The sequence below is a fragment of the Ammospiza nelsoni genome, chromosome Z (assembly GCF_027579445.1).
Source record: "Ammospiza nelsoni isolate bAmmNel1 chromosome Z, bAmmNel1.pri, whole genome shotgun sequence".
Classification (NCBI taxonomy): Eukaryota; Metazoa; Chordata; class Aves; order Passeriformes; family Passerellidae; genus Ammospiza; species Ammospiza nelsoni.
In genome coordinates this window covers 86,356,006-86,376,123 of record NC_080669.1, presented here as the reverse complement: position 1 = coordinate 86,376,123, position 20,118 = coordinate 86,356,006, and the positions used below count along the sequence as shown (strand labels likewise).

Below are 20,118 nucleotides of genomic sequence, written 5' to 3'. Positions count from 1 at the left end.
GGACATGGTGCATTATTGATGCTGCTCTGGCAGTGCTGGGATGAGGGTACTGCTTGCAGAGCTCACAGTAACAGCATCTCTCCACTGCACCACTGAGAATGCACAGGGAGTGCAAATCCTTTGTGCACAGGATGCACAAAGCAAGGCTCAGGGCACATTCTAACCCAATGGCCCTGGACTGTCCTGTGACACAGCCCCAGGGCAGGGCCTGTCCCTGTGCCGGCCCTGCTGAGGCAGCTCCAGTGCTGGGGAGAGCTCTGGGCCCTCAGCACAAGAGAGACACCGAGGGGCTGGAGCGTGTCCAGGGCAGGGAACGGAGCTGGAAAGGGGCTGGAGCCCCAGGAGAGGCTGAGGGAGCTGGGCAGGGGCTGAGCCTGGAGCAAAGGAGGCTCAGGGGGGCCCTTGTGGCTCTGCACAGCTCCTGACAGGAGGGGACAGCCGGGGGGGTCGGGCTGTGCTCCAGGGAACAGGGACAGGAGCAGAGGAACGGCCTCAGGCTGGGCATGGGCAGCTCAGGTTGGACATCAGGAGGAATTCCTTCATGGAAAGGTTTATCAAGCCTTGGCACAGCTGCTCAGGGTGTGGTGGAATCCTCATCCCTGCAGTTTAAAAGCCATGTTGATGTGGCACTTGGGGACACGGGTTAGTGATGGCCTTGGCAGTGCTGACCTGATGACCTTAGATGGCTTTTCCAACCTAAATGATTCTCTGATTCTAAACCATGCAGGGATACCAGGGTCTAATAGTAATTTTGGTAGATCCTATCTAGTAGATACATTCAGAACGGAGATATTGCTGTGATACTGGCACACCGCCCGCAGAGACTACAGCCCTGTGCCTGGAATGGAACTGCACCCAAAGGGTGGAATCAAGGTTTCTCCCATCATCTGATCACAGCTAGATAAAACATTAGATAATAGTTAGTTTTAGCTAATATATTTAAATCTCTCTTTCCAGTGAAGTATTGCACTTTTTTGTGTAGCAAAAAGGAAATCCATGACAGTCTGCACAGCATGATTAAATTGCCTGTTCCCCATTAGAAATGAATGGACTTAATTATTTCCTCCCACTGTGCATCAGAAAGAAACATCATTACATGTAAAGAGATGACTTGTTGGGGAGCTATGCGGAGGGAAAAATAACTTGCACTATCAGTGACAGTAAAAAGAAGTAAACAGCATTCCCACATGACAAAGATAACCAACATCTCTCTACAACTGATATGGAGATCTGCTCTTACTTTGCTCACAACCACTGCAAGTTCTCTCATCTCACCAGTCATGCCAGTAAAAGCACTAAGAGGTTTCAATAATCGTTCCTAAAAGAGAAAAACATAGGTTCTTGTCAGACTGCAAGTATTTTTAGACAAACTATTATATAATTTTTTAGTTGTAGTAATATCAACTTTTAAGGTTGCAGAAATATGTGTAATAATACAAATTTTAAAGAAAACCATATTTGCAGTGTCATTTTCTTCTGACAGAATCTAACCCTAATCAACATTAAAATGAGCAGCTTTCTTATTGCACTTAAAGTCCTAAATACAACCTACATAGACTAAGAGGAGTGAAAAATGTAACTGCAGATCACAGTTTTGCCACATTCTCCTTCTGGATAGTTTCTTCCAGTGTAGCAAGTAACCAGGCAGACAAGCTTCACGAAAGCTGGAAGCACTATCTGAGAAATTCTGGCCTGTGTGTGGAGTGTTTACAGAAAATTTATCTCAACCATCAAAATTCTATTGTAGAGACATACTGAGCTGAAAGGAACCAGGATTTCACTCCCACAAGTTCTGCAAGTGTCTGCAATTATTTTTTCATATTAAGGCCTCCTTTTTATTTGTTGCCTTTCATATTCAGAATAAACAACCACTATCAAGTATGGCTGTCCCTTCAAGGAGGAAATATACCTCTCAGAAATCCAAGGCCTTTTTTAGCACTTGGGAACAAAACCAACATTGTTGCAGTATTTTGTTTTGTTCCTGGTTGTGCAAAACTCAAGTTCATATTCATTGGATGGAAATACGATCAGAAACACTTACTGATGGATCTGGATCACAATTAAGGCTGTTCAAGGGAATTCCATCTGGTGGCACTCTGACAGCATCCTGAATCATCTTGCGGTAGTCAATTATTTGGCCCTAAAGGAGAAAAATGTTGCTGTAGGCTTTACCATGGTGGTAGCACTACTCTTAAAAATACACTGGACCAAATTTTGTTTGCAATTACAGCAGTGTGTTTCCTTACTGCATATACAGTCGTAGCTATGGCAAAAATTTATCCCAAAAACTGTGGTATCAATGGGGATAGAACACACAACTCAGTCAATTCAATAATCTAACTGCAGAGCCTTTCATTACCTCATTCAGGAATTCAAAATTTATCTTCAGTCTTAGTTATTTACCACTGGGCTTTAAAAAAAATAAATATTCCTCTCTGAGTATGTTTGAAATAGTATTTAAAGCAAAAAGTGCCTCCTATGCAAAGAATTCATTTTTTTTATACAAAATTATAAAACGGACTATTCAGCTGACTATACAGAAACATTTTTATATAAAAATGGAGAAAAAACCCTACCATTTGATATTTTTTAAAACCTCTGTGCTTTTTTTTTCCTACATACATATTTCTCTGAGAAACCACATACCAGGTTTCCACCAACCTTTCTTGGGTGAGAGCTGTCCCCTCCAGTTTTGCCAATTCCTGAGATGCTTAAGCCAAAATCAGATTGATCCAGAGTATCGGCACCATCACTATTCTAAAGAGAAATGACTTTTAAAACAGATGTGTTGCCAAGTAAATGGATTGAAGGTATTATGTGATAGGTATCATTCCCTCTCTTCACAGAGGCCCAGATGAAGTTCCAAGAGAAATATTGATCATTTAAACACCACGGTAGATTTAACTGGACAGCAGTGAAAGCCACAGCTCTGGAGCTCAGCAGTGAAGTTATTCCATGTACTGAACAGAAAACTGCATTTTGCATAAGAAGCAGCTCTTATGCACAGTGGAAATGACAGGCCAAGTAAAAGGCACAGCATGTCACCTCAGAAACGAGGAGCTATTTTAGGAGCTATTTTAGTAACTTCACAGCATTTACTGCTGTAAAATCCAAAAGGCAAAGTTTTGCAGTATTTTTAGGGGTAGCAATAGGTCAGAGAAGAGTTCCTCTGGATGCAGAAATATAGCCAGGCCCTTAAAAAAAGGTTGCAGTAGACACAGTGCTTGCCCACCAACCTGCTGTTCCTGTCCACCCTCCGTACAGGGATGATAATAAAGTCGATTTCACAATCTCACCAAAATGAGATTCTCAAACCTAAACATTACAGACCCAAATTACTCCCCGAGTCTCAAACAACTTATGCACTGTGAAGATGCTTACAACTGATACCACTTCATCCTTTATTTGTTTGTTCTGTTTTCTGGCGCTCAAGAATGACTATATTGGTATTAATGGAAAAAACCTCTGATTGCTTTTAGTATAGGTTGGATTATATAACTCCTTTTCCTCTAATTTTTGCCTGTGACTGCCACCAAACTCATGGCCAGAAATTCTCTCAAGGTCTTGCACCTATAATCCTTAAATGACAAAATCAGTCAAACCCATTAGTTGCACAATTATTAATTGTGCAACTCCCATCCTCTTGCTGCCTACAGACTTCCCAGACAAAATCCCATTAATTTCAACTGTACTGCTGCCAAGATAGAACATGTTTAAACCTGTCTGGGGCTCTCCTTGGTGGAGGATTTAGGTTCTGCTGTACTCCCAGCTGAAGTTTTTGATACTGATCGTTGCACTGTCTGTTGTTTGACCCTTGGTACATTCTGAGAAGAAGCTGCTGTCCTAGAATAAATTAAAAAAAAAGCAAGACTTCCATGACTTTTTTTTTTCTTCAAAATACCAAAAGACCCAAAGCTTCCAAATAAAGCAGCTTTAGGCTAACTTTGCTTCCACTGAAGTGATGGTGTTAATCTCAATCACAGCAGAGTTCAATGCTTACTTTTTTCAAACACCCCCCCGCCACTTTACCCACACTGCAGAAGCTCTGTAAATTGTCTGCCTCTCCATTTGGGAAACAAGTCTCTAATTTCCTCCAGCACATACAGAAAAAATGCACCACACAGTCAGGAGCATGGCTCTAGGCTTTGGTCCTCCTCTGGTGTCACAGCATTATCTTAACCACAGTGCATATTTGCTTTTACTATGAAAATTTTCTGCCCAGAAAAACACCCCACACATATATCTCACCTTCTTGCTCTTCCTCCACTTCTCAGCTGTTGTTTATTTTCTGCTGAGGCAAAATTAACATTAAAATGGAAAATAATTAAGGATCTAAAAAGGGCAATTTGAACCTCTTTTCCCCTTTAAAAATATTTTTAAGCACGCAATAATGACCTTGGAAATAATAATGCATAAACAAGAACAGCATATAAGCACTGCAAGCTTGCAAAAACTTACTGAAAACAAACTGGTGTTGGTGAGAGTGCTTTTGCTTCAAGCTTTTTACATTTTAGCTCATTCAGTCTTAGGTTTCTCTGCTTACATTTTAAAACCAGTATCATATTCACAGTAAAATGGACACCATCCGAAATTAGATTAAGTACAATAATTTAATATAGCACACAGAATGCTTATTTAATGCTAATAATTTTTTCGTTGCTGAATTGGGAAATATGAATTTGCCTTACTCCTCTGAAGAGGAATCAAGTTCAACATAACAAGACAGAACAAATGTCGCATTGCAATAGTGGTTATCAAGCTACGTTATCTTTTGCATTATTATTATTTTAAACAACTTCTGTCAAAGGAGAGCTTTTTTTTCACAAAATGTCCAACTTGCAAAGCCCAGATGTGAACTCATAAAGCCAAGGATTTGTATGATGCTACCAGCATGCCCCTGGTTGCTCCAAAACACCTCTCCTGTAAGTACAATGCTCTTGCACTCATGATTCTACACAATAAAATAATCCTTCCCAAACAGTTATTTCCCTGAAGGAGCTTGGGAACACGGTGAGTTTAGGGGCAGCAGAGCCCATGGAGCAACCTGTAATCTTGTGGGTGTATCTACAACATTTCCAACTCATTGGAAATGAGCATGGAAATGACCAACCTGTTACTGCAGGACTTGCCAAGAGTGGTGCAAAGAATTCAGTTGGAAGGAACACCACACCAAGGGTTTTATTTAGATATCCAAGTCTGGCAACAGGCACAATTAAGGCATGGTGAAAACTACGTGTAGTGCAGGAGAAGAGGCTGCTTGTGCTTTAGGGAAAAAGGATGATGCCTCCCTGCCAGCATGGTCACAAATCTGAGCGTAGGTAATGGCAGACTACTCCATGCCTGAGAAGCTTTACTGACAAAAAAATGCATAATGAGAGCTTTTAAGTGTCCAAGAGTGGCTTTTTGGGAATTCTTTTTTACTTAGGTCATGGATTCAGTCTTGCCTACTGCTCTGACTATGATGTGAAAAAATGCTTTATAATATTTTTTCACTCTTGCCTTGTAACAAATCTTTTTTGTTATGTCCTGCAGGGCTGTTCTTCCTCTTTGTATCAACGGCAATCAATAGGGTTCTAGATGTACTTGCCTTTTTCAAGCAAATTTCAGGAAAATTCCAATTACTAAACCCTTTAATTTGGAAAACACCTCTAAGATCATCCAGTCCAATCACTCCCCAACCCCTGAAGTGGCCACCATTGATCCATGTCCCCAGCTGCCACATCTACACGTGTTTTGAACCCTTTCAGGGATATTGCTCCATCACTTCCTTGAGCAGCCTGTGCCAGGGCTTGACAACCCTTTTCATGAGGAAATTTTCCCTAATCTCTAATCCAAACTTAGATCCTTCAAGCTTTTCATCACTTACTCTCATACAGTTGTTATTATGGCTTCTCCAAGTTATATTTTGTGCTCAAGTGCAAAACCATTCAGGGTCATAACAGAATGCTCATATTCTGATTTGCCTCATTCTGTATCGTTCATCCACTATTCTCTAACCATGAGAAGAAAGTGAATAAATATATCTCTGCCATTATGCTTTGTGCTTAGCTGACATTTTCCAATACCAAAGCAGCTTTCAAAAGACAGAAAAATGCCACCTTCTAGGTCCTTTATATAAAGAAAGAAGGAAAAACAGAAGGGCTCAAAGCCACCTCTTTTAATTCTGGTGTCTTGTGTGCTAGAACTTTAGATGTGTAACTGTACATTAAATTGAACATTACATTAACCTGAACATTAAATGCTGACATACATGTCAGGGCTGTGAGCATAGCAGGGAAATAAACATTTTAGACTTTGGAAACAAAAGCTTTCTTTTTGGAACAGAGCCACATACCAGTGTCCAGGATCTTTTTGGTAATTTTAGGATACTTTTGAAATTTTACAAAATAGTAGCTTTCATATTCCATCAATATTGTCTCAAGATCAATGTTGTCACAAACTTCAAAGCCACGTAAACCTAATTTTGTCTCTTGTTCCAAAGCATTTGCAGCATCAACATATCTGGCAATTTAAAAACAAAACAAACAAGGATCAAAAAGCTGAGAGTCATCATCTTACTCTGATTTCTGAAAGAAGCAGCAAACAATGGCACTAGTAAGCATACAGTATCTTTAACCTGTCCACAGTCCTATTTTTATAGAAGTATAAACTCTAATTTTAATAAGCTTTGTTGGTGGATCTAAAGTATTTTAAATTATATAGAGATTTTTTGTTTCAGAAACTGAAACAATTTAGCAAAGTAAACTGTGAGGACACCTCATAGTAGTTTGCCACTTCCTCACATTAACCCCAAGGCCCCACTGTCCATTCAGCCAACAGAGGACAGAGAGATGCAGTACAGCAGGTCAGACACACACAATCCCACAAGGGTAGAGCACTATTATTTAAAAAACATACCCTTTCTCCATTAAATAATGCAAAATTAGAATGAGGAGATTTTTCCGACGAGCTTCTGTTCGCATCTCCTCCTGTGAATTAAGACAGAACTCTAGATCAAACGTAATATTCTCTTTATTTCTGTTAGCAACATCTAAATGTAGCCTCTGGAAACAAACAAATTAACACAACAGCATGTAAGAACTGTAAAACAACTCACTGTTAATAAACAGAAGGAAAGTGGTTTTCAATCTAATTTTTCTTACACATTATCAGGGCTACTGGATGGGTAGAAACCTTTTCCTAGAGAAGAGAAAATTATTTTAGGGTTGAACAAGTAACTTATGTCCCTTACTATGGCTATGGCTCACAACATGTTCAGACTGCTGTGAATTTCAGGGCAGGACTCTTGCAGACCTGAATGCTTCAGGGACTGTGCAAGGAAACCTTGTGCTCCATCCTGGCTGTGTCCTTCCCTTGCAACCTGAAACCTGTTCTCTGAGTGCCTGGAGAAGGGGGCTGGTGAACAGGTCTGGGATCTGCATGACTCTACTACAAGGACCAGCTGTAACACTTGCTGACACCTCCCATTTCATAGCCCTTGATGTATAAACACAACAAATGAAACACAGTCACTGGAAAAATTAGTATATTGGGATAACATGAAACTTGCACGATTTTCACACAGGACTGACCAAAATCAGGACTCAACATGAAGAAATTCAATACAGAGTCAGTCCCATGGATGTCTTGGCACAGACTGGAGAACCCAAAGTCATTCACAAATGGTTCAGCAATAAAAATAAGGCAGCATAAAACATCCTTTTCTTCACCCAGTGAAGCTTCAGCAGAGAGAGTATCAGATGCAATTTCAGGGAGAGGAAAAGGCACAGTGGAAACAGAATCATGGAGGATGGTGGAATTAAGCCTTACTCTGATGAAACATGCCACATATGCTCAGTGTCTGTAGAGAACTTCTGAGATTCTTCGGTCATAACAGAAGGTGCTACAATGAAAGCTCTAGAAATCAGCACATTGCTTTTGGTCTGCTTCACTGGGACTTGAAACTGCGACCACAGGGGAAGTAGGCATGGCCAAACACACATTTAGGTAAATTAATGACTTCCCTTCTCTTTTAGGTTGGGAGGCATTGGGAGTTCGACTCGATGATCCTCATGTGTCCCCTCCAACTTGAGGTATTGTGTCCTTCCTCTGATTTGGTGATTACTTGTGAGGACCCAGTATGAACAGGAAGGAGTGACACTTAATGGACGGGGAAAGAGCAATGATTTCTGTTGATTGCACAGCACACACACATCCCTGATCACATTGCACAGTAAAGCTACACAGGCTCCTGCTTCTGGCCCCCGTTTCCCTCTCTTCTATCCCAAATGAGCAGCATCCCCATCCACCCGCAAGGAAAAGCCCAGCCCAAGTGTCACCCACTGCCTGCAGTGACAAATGAGATTTCTGTCCTCTTCCTACTGCAGACAGAGCCCCACCACCTGTACCAAGGACTTGGGCTGCTCTCTGCCCGTGCCTGGCACACAAATTGCCAACAAACTACTACTGACCAAGGCTGATGTTTTTAAAACCCCCAAGATAACCCCCCCAAAAGAAATATTTATACATAACAACCATTACTTTATTCTTTCTGGTCTCTTGGAAGAGAGAGCAACCATAGCAGACTTCTGATAGTAGAGAATCACTTATTACAAAAATCAAAGGTGTTTTTTGGGTGGTGCAAAACCAATTTCCCTCTTTATACGCCACTCCTTTGCAAGGTTAGACCTCCCTCTGCTCTGCACACAGCACTGGGTATCACATGGCATTCCACTGCTAAGTTCAACACTTGAGATAGCATCAGCAGCTTCTGTTTTATTTTAAAATAAAATCTGACAGCCTGTAAAATGTACTGGATAGAACTGGGAAAAAGTATCACAGTCCAGCAGATATTTCCTGGGACGTTTGCTTCAGTCGTGGGGCCATCTAGTGTCAGGACTAAGGAAGAGCTGGGGTTTGCTCTTAACGTTTCCTGCAGAGTCAGAGTGAATTGGCATTTCACACATTGCAAATAAGATTTGTAAAATGTTCATTCTGGTTTGCTAGAATGAAAGCTAAAACTGGCTGGGGAAAAGGGAAAAAAACATAACCCCTTTCTACCTTTGATATCCTCTTGAGAACGTGTTTCCAAAAGAAGTTACAATACCACTTCAGTGGTGGTACAAAGATAATTTTTCTGAATCATTCTGGGGAGAAAGGAGTGCTGTGTAAATGTTTTGTAGATTGGTAACTCTTGTATGAAGCAGAATGGTTCCTGGGAGGTGCTGCAACAAGAAATGAAGCAATTCTGAGAATTGCCATGAGCAAACAGAGAACACACACACACTGAGATGAAAGAGTCTTTTCCTTCTAAATCTTTTGATATTGATGCTTGGAAAACATTTTGAATTGTTGCCTTTTTACCATTTCTCCTGGATGACCAGAAATTCTGAAACACATCTGGAGATGCAAGAAGGAAGCTGGAGTCATCACTTGCTGAGAATCCCACCTGTACATCCTTTAAAATGCAACTGCTCCTGAAGGTTTATGCTGCGAAAGATTAACTGTTGTGTTTCCTAATGTATCAAAGGGCAAGGTTACAGCTACCTCTGAATATTTAAAATACAGTATGCAAACAGCCTGGCCACCACAGAAGACAAACACATCAAGTGTTTCATGGAATAAACGTGGATATTCTGACAAAAGAGGAATTACCTCTGCCTGATGGACTGACAGGGCGCATGATCCATGGTTGGAACTTCCCTTGAAAAGAATTTGTGTTCTGGCATGTCATCTGCTGCTGTTCATCCCCTTTTGTTACTTCTTTAAAAAGCACTTTAAATTCTAGTATAAATAGTGATTGGCAGCATCTCAAATAATTTAAGTACAGGCTTGCTTTGGGGGTAGGATAGCATTGCGTCTATGTGTGAGCCACCTACTTCAGCCTTGACACAGCAATGTTCCTCTGGCTGTGCTGACCAAACAGAAGGAAAAATGAATCTTTACATCCTAAAAGAGCCCCATCTAAAAATGAGAAGAGAGTTTAGACTGTGAGGTTAATTCTGTCTTTAACCTTTTTTAAGAAGAGTGCAAACAGCAATGGCTGATTTTGAGAATCAGATGTGTCCAAAGAAAATTAACTAAGCTGTTAATCAGTTAATCAACTGACAATGACTTGCATTAGGTTGGACTGAAAAACAGAACCGAGGTATCTCTTGTAACTCAGTTCTGTGAGAGCTCTATATACCAAAGAAAAACCAAGGACCTTTCAACATGCACCTGCTGCCAAGTCACAAATCTGGTGAACCAGTGGCATACGGATTATTGCCTGACCAGCCCCACCAATCCCTTTCCTGCATTTCACCATTATTTTAGCACATTATTATTTCACCATTATTTTAGCATGCACCCTTTCCAGAAGGCAGATGAGCCTCTCTGTCAGTGCCAACAGAAGCTTTATCTGTCCCCTTAAAAGAGCTCTGTGCCTGCCCTGGTCTGCTGTCCTGAGCCCCAGTTTGTCCTCTAGGACTGACCCACTGCACTTATGTCCAAAAAAACCTCCCTGCCACAATCCAGGCAGACACTAACACTGCCCAAGGCTTCTACTGTGCTTAGGGAAGAAATGGCAAATCTTACACAGCATGAAAAAACAGGAGTACTTACAAGTGCAAAGTTACTTAAAATTCAGTTTAGCTTTATAGTGATCTAGCCTTCCTGTTTAATTAGTATTTAGAATTGCATGTTGCTTATAGCCACTGGTATTTCAATAGATGTTTAAATGTTAAAAGTTTAATAAGCTTCCATTCTTAAAAGAAAAGAAAAACATATGTAATTAAATTTTCAATTACTATAGGGGGTTTTGGTGTCCATGAAATTAATAAAACCTTAAGGCACTTAAATGTGATCTTGTTTTAAAAACTAAATAGTTGAGCACTTAACTAATTAGCTTCAACACTTATAGTGTTGTTTTCTTTATTTCTAGCTTAACAAAAGAGTGGCACACATTCCTTTTTTTGAGTCATTTTGAATTAAACTCTAATAGAGTTGTGCATCTTAGGTGCAATTGTTTGTTTAGTAATTTCCACACCTTTCACTAAAATGCATTTACATTCAAGTAAATGAATGAACCAAGTCTCTTGTGCAATTTCCTGAAACTAATGGGCCTACTAAAAGATTAATTTAACTCTAACATTTCATTATCATTTGACCCTATATATTCTGCATGAATTTTGCATGTTTGTTGGGATGAAAAATTAGGAGCTACAAGAGTAAGTTATCATCTGGGGAGCCTAGGAATAAGAACTGCTCTGCTTTAGTGCATGTACTCTAAGGGCAAACAACTGGGACAGTCAGGATGTGTTCAGAAAGGGACAGTCAGGATGTGTTCAGAAAGATCTCTGATTAGGAACTCAGACAAGAGGCAGCCAGGTGGCTGTGCAACCACACAGGGAAAGCACTAACTGTAATGCACCCTTCCCTCTTTGTCTGTGGGATCCCAGGATGCTGACAAACATGGAGTTCCTCAAAATCAAGCACCATGGCCTGATGGGCTCCCCTAGTTTTCCTCCTCCCTCCCTCCCTCCCTCCCTCCCTCCCTCCCCCCACCACCCTGTATTCCCACAGCTTTGCATTCCCTGTAGCCCTTTGGATATCTGCACCCTTGACAGGCTTTTCAGAATGCTGAATGTTCAGTTCTTGTTTGGCTTGCTGACCGCACTTTCTGAGAAACACAAGCAGAAAATGGAACTGGTGAGTTTTAAACAATGTATAACTTGGCTGCCATTGAATACAATTTCCCAGGACAAAGAAAGGGCGCTTTGCCCTCCTCTCTCCTCCAAATAATATGAGGCTGCTGCAAACAATAGAGTTGCCAAAGTTTTTCAGGGATTACAATGAGCTTTCATAATTAAAGACATACACTGACCTCACCATAGAACTTATGACTGGGAACAAGAAGGAAAAAATCCACTTGGCAGCTTCAGGTGGCTCTTCATGTCACTAATCAAAAAAAGAGGCTCCATACTTCTGCTCTTCTGAGAAACACAAACTACTCCCTCATCTCTGTACCCAAAATATTGACTGTTACCTTCAAAAGGCTATGGAGAAGCCAGTTTAGCAAGAGCAAATCAAACCAAATCCTGTGGCACAGCTAACAGAGCTCTTGAGTTCCAGTTCTCAATCCCACAAATGTTTCTGCATTTAGTATCCAGCACCATCTTTGGGACAAAGGCCATGCAAATCCCCACTGGTGAAGTTAAAAATCAGGTCCCCTTTTCTCCTCTCCTCCTGCATGTTGATGCTGTTTCAATACCAACACCTTCAGGCTCCATTTGCAGTGGTTCAGATCTGAATTCACTTCAGGGCTCAGAAGGAGACCATGCTAGAGGATCCCGTTCCTAGGTAAACATATCTATCCTATTGACACTTCCTGAGGAGAGAAAATTGAGGGGCAGACACCAATCTCTTCTCTCTGGTGACCAGTGACATGATCCAAGGGAATTTCACAGAACTGGGTCAGGGGAGTTTTAGGCTAGATATCAAGAAAAGGTTTTTCCCCCAGAGGGTGGTCAGGCACTCATCAGGCTCCCCGAGGAGTAGTGCAAGGCTGCCAGAGCTCCAGGAGTGTTTTGACAATGCTCTCAAGAACATGGTGTGAGTTTTGGGCTGTGCTGTGCAAGGCCAAGAGGAAGAACATGATGATCCTTTGGGTACCTTCCAGCCCAGAACATTCTATGATTCTACAAGAAGTTGATGTAACATCTAAAGCTCAGTCTCAGGACTCCTCCCAAAACACCTTTTTTGTGAAAAATCCTGTACTTCTCATTCTTAAGTAATAAGAGGGACTGGTGTATGCATGCACAGCATCCAACAGCTGTATGGGAAAGGCTTTTAGCAGTATCTCTCCCTCTGGTGTAATTTAACCAGCAGATGGAAGCAAAAGAACAGGTTATGAAATTCAGCAAAAATCTTGCTATCTTGCTGTTTCTTGGCTTTCTAGAGCAAGAAGCATATAATCATTGAATTACAAGATGGCTTAGATTGGAAGGGATCCGAAGACCATCCAATTCCAAACCCTGCCATGGTCAGGGGCACATTCCGTTATCCCAGCTTGCTCCGAGCCCCGTCCAACCCAACCTGGGGATGAGGCAATACAGCCGTGACTTCTTTTTCCCTCGTTTCTTTTTGAAAAAAAATAACCAATGGAGGAGGGGTATGGACTGTCTCCTTTGGCCGTGCCTATTGCTCCAGAACCATGTAGAGAGGGGCTGTGAGGGATCCACACCAACCCCGGCCCCTCGGGCCCAACCCCATCCCCGCCGCCATGACAACACCAACCCTCCGCGCATGCGCAGAGCGCCCGCTCCCCGTTGACAAGGCAACCGCGACGCGCAACCGGCACCCCGTCCGTTCTCACCGCTTCCCTCGCCTGGTGGGTGGTTTTCAGCGCCTGGCAGGCGAGCTCCATGGCGGCAAGGGGTGCCGCCGGGAATGTTACCGGGAACGCCGCCGGGAATAGCGCACCGAGCGCCCGGACCCGCACCCCGCCGACCCCCGAGGGGGACAGGCGCGCCCCGCCTCCCCAGCGCAGCCAATCGGAACGTCGGAAGGTGAAAGATTGACTGAAAACCTGCCCAATCACGAGTAGAGGAGTGTGGGTGGAAGGCGGCGCTGGCCAATGGGGGCCGGCCTCCCCTGTGTGGTGCAGGGCGGTTAGGCGGGGGCTGCGGCTGAGGGGACGGAGCCCTAAACAATCCAAAACTACCCAGAACAAGCCAAACCAACATAAATCAAGCCAAATCAACCCAAAATATGCCAATCCAAGCCAAACCAACCCCAAACAAGCCAAACCAACCCAAACCATGCCGGTCCAACCAAAGCCCACCCCAAACAAGCCAAATGAAGCCAAAGCAATGAGCACAGCCCATCTCACTCCATTGTTGGACATATCCAGCTGGCCCACACAGCTGAGGTGTGCCTGAGAAGCAGCAGAGTGCAGTTTGCCGTTCACATCAAGGGACATTAAAATGGAGATCACTGCTGTGAGGGAGCACAGGGCTGTGAGAAATGCTCTCCTTAGAGCACAGCTTGGCTCCCTGGTTGCTGCAGCCTCCTGGGGTTCAGGGTGTGAATTATTCGAGAGGTGAATTGTGCCTGTTGGATGTGGTCCAGCTTCAGTCCAGCTGGAGGAGAACCTATGATCAGGCGAGATAAAACCTAAAGCTCAGTCTCAGGAAATCTACCAAAACTCCTCTTGCATGGGAATCCTCTGCTTTTCTCACACAGTGGGAAGATGAATTGATGGACATATGCACAGCTTTGTGGGAAGGGCTTTTGTTATCCCTGTTCCCAAATCCGACAGCTGCTCAGTTCTTGGACAGGGTAATGACCAGGTTCTCACACCATGGAACACAGCCTGGTCTAATGGAAGGTGCCCCTGACCACAACAGGGAGATGAAACTGGATGAGTTTTAAGGTCCCTTCCAACCCAAAACATTCTGGGACTCTATATTACACTTGCTTGTCATCGCAGGCCTCCAGCTGAGTAATAATTAGCATTGACTCCGTGATTCTCAGAAGGCTGAGCAATCATTTTATTATACTATAGTTATTAAGAAACCCATTGCCCTTATAGACAGTCATGATATAGGTGGGCCCAACTGGTCCTTCAGTCAAAACACCATCACCATTGGCCATCAAGAAATCACCCTTTGGTAAACAAATCTCCATAACACATTCCACATGTTCACAACAGCGTGTGGAGCAAGTGAAGATAAGAATTGTCTGTAATTCTTGTCTCTGATCTTCTCACAGCCTTTCCCAGCGCAAGGCCTGGGAAAGTTGTGTATTGCTTTCTGTGGTCAGAGAGCTGCTGCCACACTTACTTAGCATCAAATCCTCAAAAATATGTTTTTTCCAGACATCCAGATCTTCCAAAAATACTCCTCAGTATAACTGTCAATACTCCATTATGGCATTGTCCTTTTGGTGTCACTCTGTTCCTACTCTGGAATGTTTCCCCAGCCCTTTTCTAAAACATTCCCAATCTGGTACATACACAGGCTGCAGTGTATGTTCACAGCTCAGTAGCTGTGCTGTAAATGTATATACATTCATCCTGTCAAGGATGCATTTTAATACACTTTTTAAATTACATTTGTCCCATAAGTTTTTTCAAAGTGGATCAGATTAATGTTTTACTAACTAACTTAGGTCCCCTCCTATTAGAATGTGTGCTTAGTTTTGTGGCCTTAATGTGGTAGTAGAGTGGTAATGCATTTGTTTTTCCATTGCCATGGACTTCTTTTTTTATGGCTCTGAAAGAGAAATTCCTACAATTGAAGTCAGAATTCAAACCATCCCAGGTTCGTCACTGTTGGGAGAATAGCCTGGGTTCAGGGCTGTGCTTGACTGGAGGGTTCTCCACCATTACTGCTAAAGGAGTAATGCTACCTTAATATGTGGTTTCCTATAGTTTTGATGGATAAAGAGAACTCTTCAAATCCTTTGAACAAAAGTTGAGGGTAGTTTTCAGAAAAACTGTCCATAGACGAAAATGCTCATCCACAGTCAGGGAGGCTGTGTTTAAGACTGAAATCCAGGCCTATGTCAATAGACATAATTTAATAAAAATAATAATGATCAAGTCAGCAACTTCAAAACAAAATTAAAACATTTTGCTGTTAGTCCTATTACCAAAATATAGGTGTATTACTGTGGCACGTTAGGCAAAATTAATATTTCATTACCAAAACTGATTAGAATATATATATATGAATATATGAATATATTATGTTTCTAATTTTCTAAACTTTAATATATCTATTGTCAATGAAGTTATATATAACTATATTCATCATGTCCCTTTGTTGCCTTTGTTCCAAACTGGAAACGAAACTTGGGATCATTTTAGTAAGGAGGTAGGTAATATAAAAAAGGGTCTTTAATGAAGGCCTTCAGGGGCAGTTATGGAAAGATGTCCACAAAAGCCCACTCCCCCCCAGGGGTGAGTGCATTTTTATAGGTTTTAGGAAATTAACATAATTGATAAAAGCACCAGTTAGGAGGACAAGTGGTGATGCAGCTCCCCCCCAGGCCAAGCCCCTTCTCTGCAGTCCCCCCTTCAGCACTAGCTGTACTTTGCCCATGAAAATGTGTCTTGAAGGCTGTTCTCAGCCTTGGCTCCCAGGAAAAGCCAAGATAGCAGCGAACCTTGTGTCTCCCGGGGCTTGGAGCTCTGGAATTTATTTTGTCCTTCTGCTTGGGGAAAGGCCATGAAACCTACTGGGAAAACTAGCTACTAGTAGAATAAATGACAGCATTACAAATAGGTGTGTGAAGAATGCAGAGAACATGTAAAAGAAAAAAAGGCAAAACCCAAACAGCATCACCTTGACAGAAGATTATGTCCCATCCAAACTCTGTTTTGTCAAACAGCTGCATAGAAAATGCAGATACAATGCAGACACATAAATTATTTCTTTCCAATAAGCAGACTCAGAGAACCACAGGATAGTTGGGGTTGGAAGGGACTTTGAATACCATTCAGTTCCAATGCCCTGCCTTGGACAGGGACACCTTCCACTAGCCCAGGTTACTCCAAGCCCTGTCCAACCTGAGTATCCAACTTAGAGTATTTTGTCTTATAGCCAGAGCACACATATTTTTTTGTTAGCAGCATGATTAAGGGTGTTTTTCAGGCACTCTGCTTTGACAGCTCTAGACCTCACAGAAGAGGGTTGTAGGCACTGACCACCACTTAAATATTTTTGCCATTCACTTATAATGTTACCTTAAAAAGTACATGACTGTGGGATACAAGAGATGATGGTGAAGCTTAAGGCTGACCTCATAAAATTCCTTCCTTTAAGCACAGTACACACAAAACAAATCTACTTTCCACCCAGTCGCCCCAGCCCTGCCTGCAGTTCACACTCTGTAGTTTATTAGCAGCTGGTTAAGCAACACAGGAGGGGTTTGATGAGGTATAATGCTGATAAAAGCAATTGTTGCAGTCCTGCGAGCAGCTGTAGAGTGGTTTTGTTTGTTGTTTTGGGCTTTTTTTGATTTTGGTTCTTTTTTTTTAAACGGCAGTGTTTGTGGAAGGCTGGGAGGGTTTATTTGGACGTTCTTTCTGTAGTTAACACAGCTGTGGGAACAGGCAGTGCTTATATAGACATACTGTGCATAGCACTAGAATACTAGAAAAGGTTGAAACCAGGTGGGGCTTTTTTCCCCTAACAAGCCTCAATTTAGGGGGTAGGTTGCTTAGCACCTATAGGCTCGTTCCTTACCCTAATTAGAGCCTACTGGGGAAGACAAAAACCCCAGTGATTTTTCTGGGAGATAGTATGCATTAGCTGCCTGGAGGAAGGTCTCCTCCTCCAATGGCTGATGCTGGGCCAAGTTTAAACATTAATGCAGAAAATGCCCAAGAGAAGAGCCTGGGAACTGATTCAGGAGCTGCAGCAGTAGGTCTAGTGAGAAGAAGGAGAAGAAGAAAGCGGCATTGGAGATGGAGGTCCAAGAAGATTCAGAAGATTCAGGTCCCAAAAGAATTTCTGACACTTGAGTTAGGTTTCTTAAAAGTTTGGTGGAAAGAGCAATATTGGGAATGTTGAATTTTAGCAAAGATGACTTGGTAGCTGTGGAGTGTAAGCCTGAAGGTGATGTGTTTGTGAAAAGTTATGATAAAACAGCAGGATTTTGAAGAACTAGAAAAAATTTGAGGAGAACCAAAAGTCCTTTTTTTTTTTTTTTTTTTTTTTTTTTTTTTTTTTTTTTTTTTTTTTTTTTTACAGATAGGGCCCCAGAGATGTGTACTAGAAAGGCTGTGAGGGAAAGGTAGAGGAAAACAAGATAGGATGGAGGAACACTTCAGTAAAATATTATGGAAAGATGGAAAACTACTACATAAACTCTTGTTATCATATGCATGTGAGATAGATAAAAATGTTACCCCCACAAATACTGGGGATAAGATGATTGTAATTGTTGAACGATGTGGTTATGAAGTGAGAAGTGAGTGTACACTAGAAAAGAGCTACCTGGCTCTGATGTGAGCTTCAACACTGATGTCCTTCCCGGTGTGTTTGAAGGAAGGAACAATTGAGGTTTTGTTAAAAGAACAAAAGAAGGCTTTGGTCTGGTCATGCTTTAATGATCTAAGGGAGTCTAACCTACAGCTTGCCCCTTTAGTCTGGTATTGAATTGGAGGGGAAAATAAGCATTTGATGGACTTAGGATTTGAACTCATGCAGTGGTGTGGCAGATGGCATGTTTTATTAGCCTGTTGATTCTGGTTTTGACTAACAGAAGGGGTTTGAAATTAATGAAGTCCTTATGTTTAAGTCTTCAGGGAAAGGGGTGTCATAGAACCAAGCACAAAAGCTATTAGTGCAGAGGACTAGGTATCTGTGCCTGTAGTGGAAAACTTCAGCACATTTAAGGGTTTATCTTGGAGTAAATAGTACATAAAAAGGAAAGCGTGTCTCAACAAGCTGTTGCAAAATTACAACAAATTATGCTAGTTATTGAGTTCCTTGGTGTCCAGGTCTTACAGCAGCATTAAGTGCTTATAGGTAGTGTGTATGGCACAGGGATCAGTATCCTGTAGAAAAGGTCAGCTGTTTGTTCCCAAAATTACCTGCCAGCACCGCTCCTCGCAGAGCCTGCTGCTGACATGGCATGTCCCTAGGCTGGTAAGTTACTGTTGTAGTTGCTGCTCTGGATGTGTCAGTCGTGCAAAACTAGCTGCCTTTTGGTTAATACAAGCAAATATGTTTTGCATTTCAGGCCTCTTTTTCTTTTCCAGTGTCTATCTTCTTGTTTGGGTTGTGCTGGCTGCTTGCCTGTTTGTTGGCTGAGTCTTTCCTGTTTTTTATTGCAATAAATCGGTTGTTTGGTTTTACAGCCAAGATGCTGATGAAACTGAATATTGTGAGTAGGTAATTATTGTGACTAGGTAATGATCTCTGGCTGCTTTTGAAAACAATATTCTCGGCTGCACCTCGATGTTTATTTTTCTGTAAATGTCTCAACATTTACATTCCTTACAGCAGGAAACCCATTATACAGTTTTTGAAGCTTACTGCTGGTGACATTTTCCCTTCATTTTTTATTAGTAAAACGTGCTGCATCATCATTATAACACAAATTATGAGTGCTCTTGATTGGGTGGATAAACTGGGCTGTAAAATCACAAGTTTCTATTTAATCCACTTCAATTGCAAACTGGAATATGTTCTATTTATTTTATTCTATGATTTGCTGGTTTGGTTGGTTTTTCTTTTTTATTTTTGTTTGGTTGGTTTTTAATAGAACAACTTAGTTAAAGAGTGGAGTTTTAATTCTGCAGGGGAAGAAACATGGCAGTGGTGCCCAGTGACCAAATGAAGAGCAATGGCCACAACTGAAATACAGGAAATTTCACTTCAGCATGAAGAAGAACTTTATGTTGAAGGCGGCACAGCTCTGGTAAAGGGGTTCCCGTGAGGTCGGGGAGTGTCCCTCTGTGAGACATTTCACACCCACCTGGATTTCCTATGCTACCTGCTCTGTGTGACTCTGCCTTGTCAGGGGTGTGGTCTAGGTGATCTCCAGAGATCATCTTTATTTTGTGATTCTGTGATCCTTCCGGGATCATTTCCAAAGCCACTTGAATTCTTCACACCCTGGAGCTGCTGCAGGAGCACCGTGTAATTGGGACCAGTACCTACCGGCCTATGTGTATGCAGCTGGACTAGTTTTCCCTCTCAGTTCCCAGTCTGTACCACCGCAGTTTTCCCTCAGGGTTCCCAATGTGTCGGTACCCCTCTAGCCCAGTTTCCCCTCAGGGTTCCCCGTGTGTCAGTATCACTGTAGTCCAGTTTCCCCTGAGGTAGGGCTCCCGGTGTGTCAGTACCCCTCTAGCCCAGTTTCCCCTCAGGGTTCCCAGTGTGTCTGTACCACTCTAGCCCAGTTTCCCCTGAGGGTTCCCGGTGTGTCAGTATCACTGTAGCCCGGTTTCCCCGCAGGGTTCTCGGTGTGTCAATATCACTGTAGCCCACTTTACCCCCAGGGTTCCCGGTGTGTATCACTCTAGCCCAGTTTCCCCCCAGGGATCCTGTTGTGTCAGTATCACTGTAGCCCAGTGTTCCCGGTGTGTCAGTATCACTGTAGCCCAGTTTCCCCCGAGGGTTCCCGGTGTGTCAGTATCACTGT

At 42.4% G+C, this 20,118-nt stretch overlaps 2 protein-coding genes across 4 annotated transcripts in view; one reads left to right on the top strand and one right to left on the bottom strand.

Moving 5' to 3' along the window:
• The window catches only part of KATNAL2 (katanin catalytic subunit A1 like 2), a 28,472-nt gene extending 15,088 nt beyond the window's left edge, over nt 1-13,384 (bottom strand). The window contains exons 1-8 of one of the 2 annotated variants that reach the window (XM_059492474.1): nt 13,334-13,384; nt 6,898-7,043; nt 6,335-6,501; nt 4,249-4,291; nt 3,720-3,843; nt 2,662-2,757; nt 2,042-2,140; nt 1,241-1,318 (exon numbers count right to left, since the gene is read on the bottom strand). In XM_059492474.1, coding sequence (XP_059348457.1) covers nt 1,241-1,318; nt 2,042-2,140; nt 2,662-2,757; nt 3,720-3,843; nt 4,249-4,291; nt 6,335-6,501; nt 6,898-7,043; nt 13,334-13,384 — 804 coding nt within the window. The remainder of the gene's footprint in view (nt 1-1,240; nt 1,319-2,041; nt 2,141-2,661; nt 2,758-3,719; nt 3,844-4,248; nt 4,292-6,334; nt 6,502-6,897; nt 7,044-13,333) is intronic. The other variant, XM_059492475.1, reaches the window with a different exon arrangement.
• Nucleotides 13,385-17,291: 3,907 nt separating this feature from the next.
• PIAS2 (protein inhibitor of activated STAT 2) overlaps nt 17,292-20,118 on the top strand; it is a 30,951-nt gene continuing 28,124 nt past the window's right edge. For both annotated transcript variants that reach the window (XR_009420408.1, XM_059492129.1), the window contains exon 1: nt 17,292-17,462. Coding sequence is in view for 1 of the 2 variants with exons in the window: in XM_059492129.1 (XP_059348112.1) it covers nt 17,304-17,462 (159 nt within the window). In the remaining variant the exon portion in view is untranslated. The remainder of the gene's footprint in view (nt 17,463-20,118) is intronic.